At 42.5% G+C, this 12,812-nt stretch overlaps 1 protein-coding gene across 1 annotated transcript in view; it reads left to right on the top strand.

The window, feature by feature from the left end:
- Positions 1-446: 446 nt before the first annotated feature.
- The window catches only part of LOC120029128 (histone-lysine N-methyltransferase 2A-like), a 47,121-nt gene continuing 34,755 nt past the window's right edge, over positions 447-12,812 (top strand). Inside the window, exon 1 of the mRNA XM_038974437.1 lies at positions 447-692. Coding sequence (XP_038830365.1) covers positions 447-692 — 246 coding nt within the window. The remainder of the gene's footprint in view (positions 693-12,812) is intronic.

The following is a 12,812-nucleotide window of genomic DNA, read 5'->3' as shown; positions in this document are numbered from 1 at the left end:
ACACTCCTTGAATTTTTCCATATTTTGTGTTACAGCCTGAATTTAAAATAAATTGAAGAAAAAAAAATTGTGGCACTGGTCCTACACACAATACCCCATAATGTCAGTGGCATTTTTTTTTTTTTTACAAATTAATGAGCCGAAATGTCTTGAGTCAATAACTATTCAATAATTTAATCCGAATTTTGAGATGGATCAAGCGTCAGTCGTTTAGAACTGTGTGTTTTTCCGACACGGCCCTGGAACCTGTTTAGTTAAGCTTTGGCTATAAAGTGATTGACTAGGAACATTGAAGAAATGCGTATTCGGGGCCACTTTATGCCCACCCCGCAACATGACTACGGATGTTTTTCACGTTAGTGAGTGGCTGGGGGTTATGCGAAATGCTGGTTCAGGGCCACGCCCACTGAGTTCTCTGATCTTAGGGCAGACAGGCATAGTGTAAAATGGCGCACAGCTGTCGGTGGCGGTTCCCCGCTCGGCCCGGAGGGAGCAGCAACTTAGGCACCGGGAGGAGAGCGGGCCGAATCCGGGTCACGGCCTCCCTCCGAAGTGGCACTGGGACCAACCCGAACACGGCTGGGCTCGGGCCCGGCTTTGATGCAGCGTTACAGGTCTCATCTGCTATCGGTTGCAACCTGCAGACATTTCGGGATGTTTTGGGGGAGTCGAGTGGTTCAAGCAGCGGAGAGGTAAGCAAAACACCAACTTGATTGTGGTTGGTTATTAGCTAACTTGTTAACGTTAAATAGCTTCAAGGAGGAAGGTAACATTAAGTGCCCACACTCGCTAGCAATGTTAAACAGTAACGTTAGTACCAAGGAGTTGGATGATGCTGCCTCTGTATTCGGTGTTAGGAGTGTGACCTAACTTGTCAACGCCAATAAGCTAACTTTTTTTGTTTGGCCTTCATCCCCTCACTGGGTATCAAGCCCATCAACATGCTTCAATCCATGTGCTGCTGTTGCTACCATTTTACAGTGATGAACACAGAAGTCACAACAAGGATGCCCGTGTAGGATTGGTAACGTTAGTTAGCCGAGTAGCACCAACGGTGCTGATGTTGCAAAGAGTTAAAAGTAGCCTGCTCACTTTCTAGCCACAATTTGGCCAAAGTGAATAAATTGACTCTCTGGTTGTCCAATATTGCCACAGAGGCGAAAAAGGAAGGATGGGATATAAAGCTAAACCATCGTTCGTTGGCTTATTTGTGGGGTGGTGACTTGTAGGGATAGAGCATCATATATCACAATCAACTCTTCAGATTTCAGAATTAGATCTTACGAGCCAGTTTGCTACAGTATAACTAGCTTAACAGCTTTCTAACTTCAACGTTATTTAGCTAACGTTATCTCCGTTTTTTAACTGTCTGTGATGTTAGTGTTACATTGATTTACAGTAGCATGGGACCTCCCGGTTAGCGAGCGAGGCTCCTGTTTGAAAACAAAACATGTCAACTTGGGGAGGACAAGGAACCTGAACTTCATGTTTTTGATACTTGCTAAGGCATCTAGCTAGCTAACGTTATTTATACTCACCTCGTTTGAATTGCCCTAGTGTAGTAACGTTACAAGCATTAGTTAGCTTAGCATTAGACGCCGATATTGAAGAGTTCAAGAAGCTACCGTTGTCACTAGCTTGCTGCGAGGTGTCAGTGCATAATGCTAATGTTGGCTAACCTTAGAACGAGGCTATTTACCTTGACTAAATTATCAGCTAGCTAGCATTTATTCATCTTTCTGCCTTGATCCACGCATCTAAAGTTGCTAGTTGGAAACGACGTTATTCGCGATTTGGGTTTGACTAATGGTCTGTGTAGCTTGCTAGGTGATGGATTTAGCTTGTAGTAGAACTCGCTCATTTGGCTAAGTGTTTAGCTCATGAACCTCTACCATGCTACGCACTTACTACGCGTAACTAGCTATCGCTGATACATAGGAAAATGGGAGGTGGACATGTTTTTTCCCCCTCTACACACAGTGCGTAGTACCAAAATAATGTCGGAATTTTGGACATATGATGACGTGCTAGCGAACTACAATTTTTGGTGGCCTGAGAAGGATTCGCCAGTATCATGTATGTTTGATGCGTGTTACTCCAAATTTCATCGTTCTAGTACTGACTGTGAGCTCGCAAGCTACAATAAGGAGCCTTTTGACGGACCTTGTGATGTGGGGGTGTGTTCGGTTTAGCGAACTACCATCTTTCTTTTTTCATGACGAGCACGCTTTCAGTGCAGTGGAAGTAGACCCTAGTGTTGTAGATCGGACATGGAGGTTAACTCAACACTTTATCAACGTTGTAAGATGTACTGTTATATTAGAGTATTTATTGGTGTTATTCAGGTTTGATGTTTAGATCATATTCTGAGTGTTCTCCAGTCCATACTCATGTGTGTGATTTCAATGAGCCATTTATCATGGGACCTATTGTGAAACTGGAAACACCGATTCTGTCCTGTGTGTGTGTGTATACACCTCGTACCATCACTAGTAGATTACCCGAAAGGTTAATAGAATCTACTTTGATGTTGGCCAGTGCTATGGAAATGAGTCCCCCTGCCTGGGTTAACACTTTTTAGGAAGGGGGATCAACATGTCCCCCTCCCTCTATCCCAAAACACACAAAGAGGGGGAAAACACACTATCTGGGATGCGGTGGGACAGGGCCAAAATCCCAGTGGAACTTGCCGCTCATGGAAGTTGTAGACACAGTGTTGTGATTTCATTCAGAGTGGATGTTGCGCCTGGGCAGGATTGTTCTGGCTCATCGCAGCCTGCTGAGCTCACAGAGCAGCCGGACACTGAGGCCCTCCTTCCAGGCAGACCCGTATCCACTTCAGCCACACAGGGGCTGTCTGAGCTCAACTTTTCTTCTGACAGCTGCCACTTTGGAATATATTAGCCAAGCCTTTTGGGATCCCTCAAAAGAGGGCTTGTAGACCATTGTTGTTCAAATGGCAGCATTTGTAGGCTATTGAATTTATTGTTAAAAAATAAATTTATTTTATTGATCCAGCCAAATGATGGTTGTTTATTAAAGCGCCCATCTGTCATAGTTGTCTTTTTGGGGCTCTTTGTTTGTCGTCCCCCCCCCCCCCCCCCCCCAAAAAAAATCTGACTCACTTTCGTTGTGTCTTAGAATTGAACCCGTCTTTCTCTTGGCTCAGATTAAGACCGATGTCAATCCCTCACACAAGTGCAGCTGAATAGATGTTATCAAACGGAACGCTTTGCCCCACTGGTTTTTGCTAAATTTTGTGTTTGGCGGAAGGGGTCCAGCAGGTGTTTGCCCTATTTATATGGCAGAGCTTTGTCTGCTTTATTCCAGCTTTCATGAAGTGCAGACGGCTGAAAGAGCACAGGCACGGATATCAAAGGGGAAGAGCGAAGCTTCCTCCCCCAGGGTCTATGCTGGGAGGAGAATTAGTCACAGGCCCTCCCATCCACGGCTTTATTCTGCTCTATCAGGCGACCAAAGGGTTTTTGCCTCTGCTTTCAGAGCTGTGAGAAAGCCGTCAATTGTGTGTCTGTTTGGGGCTGGTCCCCCAGACTTTGTGTCCCTTATTGCACCTCGCAGGAGGCGTGTCCTCAGCTTTGTTTTTATTAGGGTGCCGGTTGGAGCTGCCTCTCCCTGCCCGGTTGGGAGTGAGGTGTTGGGAACATGAGCCATCGATCCATCTCCTTGTAGGTGTTTGGTGTGTGTGGGCAAATGTGAACCAATGTTGTTTTTTTTAACCTAGTGTTTTGGCACCTGAGAGGGACTAATATCAAGCTTTTTGTGGGACAATCAGAATTCTTCCTTGAGTTTTTCGAATTCTTCCGAGACCCACCATTGCAGTCATTGGCCAGAGCTACCTGAGAGGAATTCCCCAGTGGCCTTTTAGTAGGAATGTGTCACCGGAAGGGCATATACAGTATGATCTCCTCCCCAATTGAAATTCAAAGGAGGGGTGGAGTATCCATAGTAAATCGGAGTGAAGCCTCTAGCCCTTAATTTGGCTGCTCCAAATTACTATCATGAGAATATGCTCAGTAGGCCAATTTGTCCATACCCAGCTCCAGACCATTTTTTTTATTTATTGGTTTTTGGTTGGATTTAGTCTTATAGCCCACATTAAATAATACAGTTGCGAAGTACAAAATATCATGCCATTTTTATCCTGCCCGACATTCATTGCATTAATCTCAATTGTTAAATAAACAGATTGAGTTCTCCCTGTGATCGTAATCTTATTCCCTGACCACATTCACCATTTCGAGATTTTCTTTGCACATTTTATCTGCATACATTTTTTTTTCTGACTTCTCTCGCCACTGACTTGGGTTTAAACATCACAGTCCCAGGTTAGTGCAGTGATGTACAAGGACAGTCTGAGGCAAAAGGCAGATGTCTCACAAGATTATATCGCATGGAATTGTTTAGAAGTATGAGGAAAGCATCAAAGTTAAAAGTAAGTTAACAATGCTTGTATTTAAAGGGGGACTTGAGGTTCTCTAGACATTTAGATTCCCAGGAAGTTTGGAGCTGAATTCTACCGCTTTTAAATATCCCAGGGCTGAGAGTTAATGATCGGTTGTTCTACTTGATGTGGAGGTTACAGGGACTGTTGATCATCAGCATCCCTGAAGAGATGAGCAGCTGTCTGTGACTCTTATTTACCTTGCTTTTTAAAGGGAGCTACTACAGGGACTTCTTTTCTATACCTGGTCTTTAAAATTATATTTGAAAGTAAATTGTTGAAAGTAGACAAATACATTTTAATAAAAATTTAGCTGAACATCACTAACTGGTGTTTTATTTTTTTTCAGGTTATCATCCGATTTTATAGAACAGTCATATTGGGCTTCTCACCTCGCCAATATACACCCACGTACTAGTGATGCATAACAGAATACCTCAAACCACTTTTACATCCGGTCTGATGGTTCTGTGCTTGCAGGGGACAGGCCCAACTAGCAGACCGAAACATGAACATCTCCGCTTTGAATCGGACCTGTTGCTCTGTCTTAACTAAACTAATGAGGAAGAACTTGGCAATGCATGACGTGGAAGTGTAGGTTAAAATTTGCATGTTGTGGCTGTAAAACAAACAGAAGCAGGGGGTAAGAAAATATGGAGAGTGAGTACACAAGCTTTACTTGTCGCCCTCTTCCAACAAGAGCCTTCCGACTAGGTTATGCATGCTACCTTTCATCCCCTTTCTCTCCCTGGCTTGCTTCTTTGTTTACTACACTTTACATTTTATTAATTTAGTAGCTGCTCTTATCCAGAGCGACTTACAGGAGCAACTAGGGCCTTGCTCAAGAGCACACAGACAGATTCACCTAGTCGGCTTGGAGAGTCGAACCAGCTACCTTTTGGTTACTGGCCCAATGTTCTTAACCGCTAGGCTACCTGCCACCCCTGTCCTAGTCGAAGCAGGTGGCTCCCTTTCCTGCAAGCGAGCCCATAGGTCCTTTTGGTTTTGCAGCACACTGCTCTCCCCGGCCTGCCTTTGGGCATGGAGCGAGTTTGTGCGTCTCTAGCGCATGGCTGGCTGCATGGGGGAGTGAGAGGCTTGTGTGTGTGTGCGGGAGGCTTGTTTAGATTGGGATTTTGATTGCTTCTGTGCGAGCGTGTTCATCCCCTTTTCATGCTCGCAGTTCCCCTGGAACATCCACAGGCTCAGTTGCTGTACCAGGTGGTCAAGATGCTGCTCCCCCTACACACACCCTGCTTTTCTGCCCATCCTCATTCCCTCTCCTGTTTTGGCTCTGTTTACATCTTGCGGTGTGGTTCACGCGGAGGGAAGAGTGTGTGTGTGACGTCATCGAGCTACTCGCGTTTGTCATGTTCCGCCCCCTTAGCACTCTCCAACCAACCAACACCTATAGCAACTTGCCTGAGAACATGCTGAGAAATGCTGCCTGAATGAACTGTAGCACATAGTCTATCAGTGTCAGCGTTGAAGTAAGAGATGGCTAGATTGAAAGATTCAGGTATCAGAGGGCAACATGATTAACAAAACTAGAGGCTGCTGCTATATTGCAAATTATCGACACTTGTCGTCATCACCAAAAATCTAGGCTATATGCCAAATGAAATTGCCGCTAACTGAATCTGATCACAATATTAATAGTATATGGGACGTCAACAAGTTGGCTGTGCTATACAGGTTGGAGTTAAGACTGTAGTGTGGACTCCTAGACAGCAGCTGCTCTACAAACGGGGCCGAAGGGACTTAAACTGCAGCCCCATATTCTGCTATAAATAAAGATTATGAAATGACACACCCCCACCCCTCCGGCACGAGAAGTGACACTAAAGACTTCCAGAGGAACTCTGAGATATTAATCATCTCACCAGCCCTGCGGGGTTGGTTGGCTGGGGATGCTTTATGGACTGTGGCTAGTTGGGTTAAGGCCTCGCTACGGTGGCATGCTAAGGTGGGCATCTAAGGCCTATGTGTTTTCTGACATGCATGTATGAGATGTCTTTGGCCTCTCAACTTGCCCAGTTGCCCAGGTCTAATGGTCAGTAGTACTGACAGTCATAAACAACAATACTTGTGCTATATAAATATAAGTTTGCTGTTAAACTTAAAGGCATTTTGCGGTTGATGAGCGGAGTCCCACCTTGGTGTTGGAGGACATTGAGTCTGTCTGCCTCCTGTTTGATCTGCTTTATCTATAATTACTGTTACACACTCATCCTGTGGCCCAGATGTAATTACAAATGGAGGGTCCTGGAGACAGAATAATATTCAATTTCTGTCCAATTCCAGTTGCGCAGATCTTGAATTGAATCAATCCAAGGACACACTTCCTGGTGCTGTGAGTGACTCGTTTTATATTCTGATATAAAACATCCCCCAGCCCGCTGTAGAGACTGCACTGATTAGGTCCGCCGTCATCATGTACACTTGTAGACGAGGGAACCATATGGCGCACTATTCCTTATCTAGTGCCCTATGGGCCCTGGTCAAAAGTAGTGTAATAAACAGGCAATATGGTTCCATTTGAGGTGCCTAGGCCTAGTCAACTGAGAGCTCCATTGGATGTTGTTGACCTCACTATGAGTCATGTTTAGCATGCTGTCTGGGTAGCTTCAGGTAACTCCTATAGCTAGAGATGTCCTCGTTCACTGTGCCTTACCTCAACATTAGGAGAGATTGAAACATTTTAGAGGAAAGTAAAATAAGTACCCTACTAAGTGGGTTTGTGTGTTATGTCAGGAGATGAGTCCCATCGGGCCCTCTCAAAGATTACATGACTGAGTGGGTGACATCACAGCTGATGTCAGGCAGCCTAGCAACAGCTACTGCTAAGGATACCTGTGTGCCCTGATAGGACTTCCTGGAAGTGAAGAAAAACCAATATCATGCTCAACGGTGCCATAGACATCATTAAATACATCGGTGTAGCCTTATGACTGTCTGTGACCATCATATGCTACATGAAACATTTATCTAGTTAGGCTTATAGGCAATTTTCCTTTTGAGATATAGGCTACTAAAAAGCCCTTAATTGACCTGGGTCCTGTTAATGCAGAATTATGAGTTTTTCACTCAGGAAAAAAAAGAGGAGAATGGATGAGAAATATCTTGCTGCGTTTTGTAAACACAGATCTTAAATGCTTCTTATTGTAACTTCTGCTCGTCACCGGAAACATTTTCTCAACTCTTATTTTTCCTTAACTGTGTTGTTGGTTTAAAGGGCTTTTAAGTAAGCGTTTGACTGTAAGGTCTATTCGGTGCATGTGACAAATAAAATTTGATAACATTAGAAATATCCTGGCCATTCATTGTTTTTGCAACAAAAAAAATCCTTGCTTTTTCATTGTAAGCTCATTTACTTATGTGGCTGAAAGCCAAATAGCATTGCACTTCTGTTCTGCTTTTTAAAAAAATGTATTTATTTTTACCTTTTTATTTAACTAGGCAAGTCAGTTAAGAACAAATTGTTATTTACAATGATGGCCTAGAGTTGGGTTAACTGCCTTGTTCAGGGGCAGAAAGACAGATTTTTACCTTGTCAGCTCAGGGATTCGATCTTGCAACCTTAACGGTTACTGGCCCAACGCTCTAACCACTAGGCTACCTGCCACCTCTGATGAAAATGAAGCTATTTTCTGCCGATTGTTTTCCACTAATGTATTTTCTGTGAAGGGAAAAGTATAGTTGCACGTCCTTAATCACTAACGATAGTATATGGGAATCAATGGAAATGTATGTAAATTAATATTAATGCCATTTAAATGTAGATGCCTCCCCAGTTCATATGTTAGAAGTTCTAGGATAGTGAGAGGGGAACGTATAGTTGGGATTTTATTTTTGTTTTAACTGTTCGAGGTCGCACCGTGCATTTTTGGCATCGGCCAGACGATGTGTTTCATTTATTTTTTCTTCTATATGTGTATGCCTGTTGGGGAGGGGGGGGGTCAGTGCTACATATGCTGATCGTGATGGTTTGGTGCACTTTTTTACATTTTTATTGAGTTACATGTTATGCAGGCCACCATAGGAACTACAAACCACAGTAGGGCGGGGCTTACATTTACTTCCTGGAATATCAAGGGTTTAAACGAACCAATTAACTTTTTAGGACTGCAATCCCGTTAACGGGATCGTTATGACAACAGCCAGTGAAAGTGCAGGGCGCCAAATTCAAACAACAGATATCTCAGAATTAAAATTCCTCAAACATACAACTGTCTTATACAATTTTAAAGGTAATCTTGTTGTTAATCCCACCACAGTGTCCGATTTCAAAAAGGCTTTACAGCGAAAGCACCACAAACGATTATGTTAGGTCACCACCAAGTCACAGAAAAACACAGCAATTTTTCCAGCCAAAGACAGGAGTCACAAAAAGCAGAAATAGAGAGAAAATTAATCACTAGCCTTTGATCTTCATCAGATGACACTCATAGGACTTCATGTTACACAATACATGTATGTTTTGTTTGGTAAAGTTCATATTTATATCAAAAAATCTCAGTATACATTGGCGCGTTATGTTCAGTAGTTCAAAAACATCCGGTGATTTTGCAGAGAGCCACATCAATTTACAGAAATACTCATCATAAACGTCGATCAAAGATCAAGTGTTATACATGGAATTTTAGATCCACTTCTCCTTAATGTAACCGCTGTGTCAGATTTCAAAAAAGCTTTACGGAAAAAGCTAACCATGCAATAATCTGAGGTCGGCACTCAGAGCCCAATCAAGACACAAATATATCCGCCATATTGTGCAGTCAACAGAAGTCAGAAATAACAATATAAATATTCACTTACCTTTGATCTTCATCAGAATGCACTCCCAGGAATCCCAGTTCCACAATAAATGTTTGATTTGTTTGGTAATGTCCATCATTTATGTCCAAATAGCTACTTTTGTTAGCGCGTTTGGTAAACAAATCCAAAGTCACGAAGCGCGTTCACTAAAAGCAGACAATGTCAAAAAGTTCCCTAACAGTCAGTAGAAACATGTCAAAAGATGTATTGAATCAATCTTTAGGATCTTTTTAACACAAATCTTCAATAATGTTCCAACCGGAGAATTCCCTTGTCTTCAGAGGTGCGATGGAACAGAGCTCGCATGGTCAGCGCATGTTCAGGTCATGGTAGACCTTACTCAATCCCCTCTCATTCGGCCCCCCTTCACAGTAGAAGTATCATACAAGGTTCTAAAGACTGTTGACATCTAGTGGAAGCCTTAGGAAGTGCAAAATGACCCATATCCCACTGTGTATTCGATAGGCGATGAGTTGAAAACCTACAAACCTAAGATTTCCCACTTCCTGGTTGAATTTTCTCAGATTTTTGCCTGCCATATGAGTTCTGTTATACTCACAGACATCATTCAAACAGTTTTAGAAAACACTCTGAAGTTTCTATCCAAATATACTAATAATATGCATATATTAGCAACTGGGACTGAGGAGCAGGCAGTTTACTCTGGGCACCTTTTCTTCCAAGCTACTGTCCCTGCCATAAGAAGTTAAGCGAGGCAAGGTCCTAGCTCACTTGAAAGCACTCTCGTCTGATATTTTTGCAAGAAACCCATCTGAAAAACAATTCTCATAGCAGACTTAAATGTAGGTGGGTGGGGCAAGTGTATCACTAACTTCTCTGCCAAAACAAGAGGCACAGCGATTCTGGTACGGAAACGAATTCCCTTTCTACATAACCCTCTTTATCCGCAATAGTGGTTTTATGTGATCGTAATAGCAGAGATCCACTCTACTTCTGCAAATCTACTAAATAATAAACCCAACATTGATAACCTCTCTTTTTTTCAAAAGAGTCCTTGCCCTGATTCCAGATATCTCCCATACTAATTTGGTCATTGGAGGGGACCTTAACTGTGTGCTAGACCAATATTTGGATAGATCCTCTACCCGGGGTACCCCTACCTTCTATTCAAGCGAATTCTTGAATAACTACATAAAAAGTTCTAACTTATTTGATATATGGAGGATCTCTAACCCTACGGGTTGGGAATACTCCTTTTACTCATGTTCACAATGTTTATACTCGAATTGACTACTTTTTTGGTTGATGCGAAATTACACCCCTATACCTGTAATGTGAGGTATCATGATATTATAATCTCACCACAGTCCACTCACCTTCTCCCTGAGATTGGGTGACATCGTACCAAACGAGAGGGTCTGGAGGTTGAATCCTCAGCTCCTCACAGAACCAACATTCTGTGAACATCTTAAAGACCAAATTACATTTTTCCTTGATACCAACGACAACAGAGACTTCCCCAGCATTATTGTGGGAAACACTGAAGGCTAATTTGTGAGGCTGTATCTCCTTTCAGGCTGCCAGGAGTAGGCAAAACAGAAAATAATTGGAAGAACAAATTCACTTACTGGATAGTGAAAATGCTAGCCATCCATCTATGGAGAAACATAAATTACCTCTTTAAAATTTTAATATTATCAGATTCTCTCAGCTAAAATCGCTAAATCTTTTCTCTATGCCAAGCAAAAATATTTTGAGTTTGGTGACAAACCACACAAATTACTCGCCAGACAACTTAGAAAAAATGTGAGTGACCGAATGATTCACAAAGTTAAATCTGCATCTGGGGAATTACTCTCTTCCCCCAAAGACATCAATGACAGATTACGTCAGTTTTACGAGACTCTATATACACATCTAAAGCGGATCCTAACCCCTTAATTATGCAAAACTTTTTGGAGGACTGTAATCTCCCTGCCCTGAACCAGGAAGATTCCAACTTCCTGAATAAGGAAATATCTTGTGCAGAAATTCGAGAAACAATTAAATCTCTAAAGAGTGGCAAGACCCCGGGCCCAGATGGATACCCTGGTGAATTCTATAAAACATTCAGCAACATGCTCTCTCCCTACCTGCACAAAATGTTGTTTCAGGCCAATGAGGACGGAGCTCTCCCACCTTCTTTGGATGAGGCGTTCATTACAGTTATACATAAGAAGGGTAAAGATCTGGAAGAGGTAGGGTCATATAGACCAATATCTCTCCTTAATACAGACCAAAAGATTTTAGCAAAAACTCTGGCTAACAGGCTTAGCACTTTAATGGGCAAATTGGTCCATTCGGACTAGACTGGCTTTATCCCTAACAGAAACTTATTCTGCAATCTCAGGCGCCTCTTCAACATGATGTATTCTCAGAGGTTACCTAATGTGGACCTTGCCGTTATATCTCTTGATGCCGAAAAGGCCTTTGACCAAGTTGAGTGGTCCTATCTATTCAAGGTCCTACAGAAATGTAATATTGGTGATGGGTTCATAAATTGGATCCAGCTTTTATATAGGAACCCCTGTGCGAGAATACTCACTAACCAATCAGTCGCCCCGATTTAACCTTTCTAGAGGGACAAGGCAGGGTTGTGCGCTGTCGCCTATGCTCTTTGCTCTAATTATTGAACCTCTCGCTCTGGCGATCAGATCTCATGCAGCAATACGCGGCTATAATACTAAAGATACTCTAAATAAGATTTCCATATACTCAGATGACATTGTCCTCTGTAACAGAACCCCAAGCTAGTATCCCAGCTAATCACTTGATGTGATTAATTTGTTTGGTACCTTTCTTGGGATACAGAATAAATTGGATCAAGAGCGAATTAATGCGCATACGGTTGCAAAACACCTCTTGGCTAGAACAACTTAACTGGAAGATATCTTCAGAAATTTACCTACCTAGGAATTGTAGTTACCAAACAATACTCCTCACTATTTAAAGAGAATTTCCCCTCTGATGCAAAACTCAAGGCAAACAACATTTTTGAGAACTCTCCCAATTTCTCTGCTCGCAAGAATTATTGCCATTAAAATGGTCTTCCTCCCACAACTGCTCTACCTATACCAGAACATCCCAGTATTCATACCTAAATCCTTTCATAAACAACTGGACTCAATTATCAATCCTTTCATCTGGGATTATAAAACACACAGGATAGGTAAAAAACACTTCTGCAAATCCAAAATGGAAGGAGGATTGTCTCTCCCAAATTTTATATTTTACTATTGGGCTGCTAACCTCCGTGCTGTTACGTTTTTGCTGGATGACGCACTTCCGTCATCCAGCTGGCTTAGTATGGAGCGTGAGGATTGTCACCCCTTCTCTATTGGCGGTGTGATTTGTCGCCTGTCAATCTGGAGATGTCACTTTATAGTAACAATCCTATTATACATAGCACAGTCCGAATCTGGAAGCGAATTAAAGTCCACTTTGATCTTAGACCAATATCATTCATGCTCCCAGTTGCGAGGAATCCCTCCTTTGCCCCCTCTAACCTTGATAACACCTTTGAGCAATGGTC

Source organism: Salvelinus namaycush, chromosome 34 (assembly GCF_016432855.1).
Source record: "Salvelinus namaycush isolate Seneca chromosome 34, SaNama_1.0, whole genome shotgun sequence".
NCBI classification, from domain to species: domain Eukaryota; kingdom Metazoa; phylum Chordata; class Actinopteri; order Salmoniformes; family Salmonidae; genus Salvelinus; species Salvelinus namaycush.
This window is presented reverse-complemented; position numbering and strand designations above follow the sequence as displayed.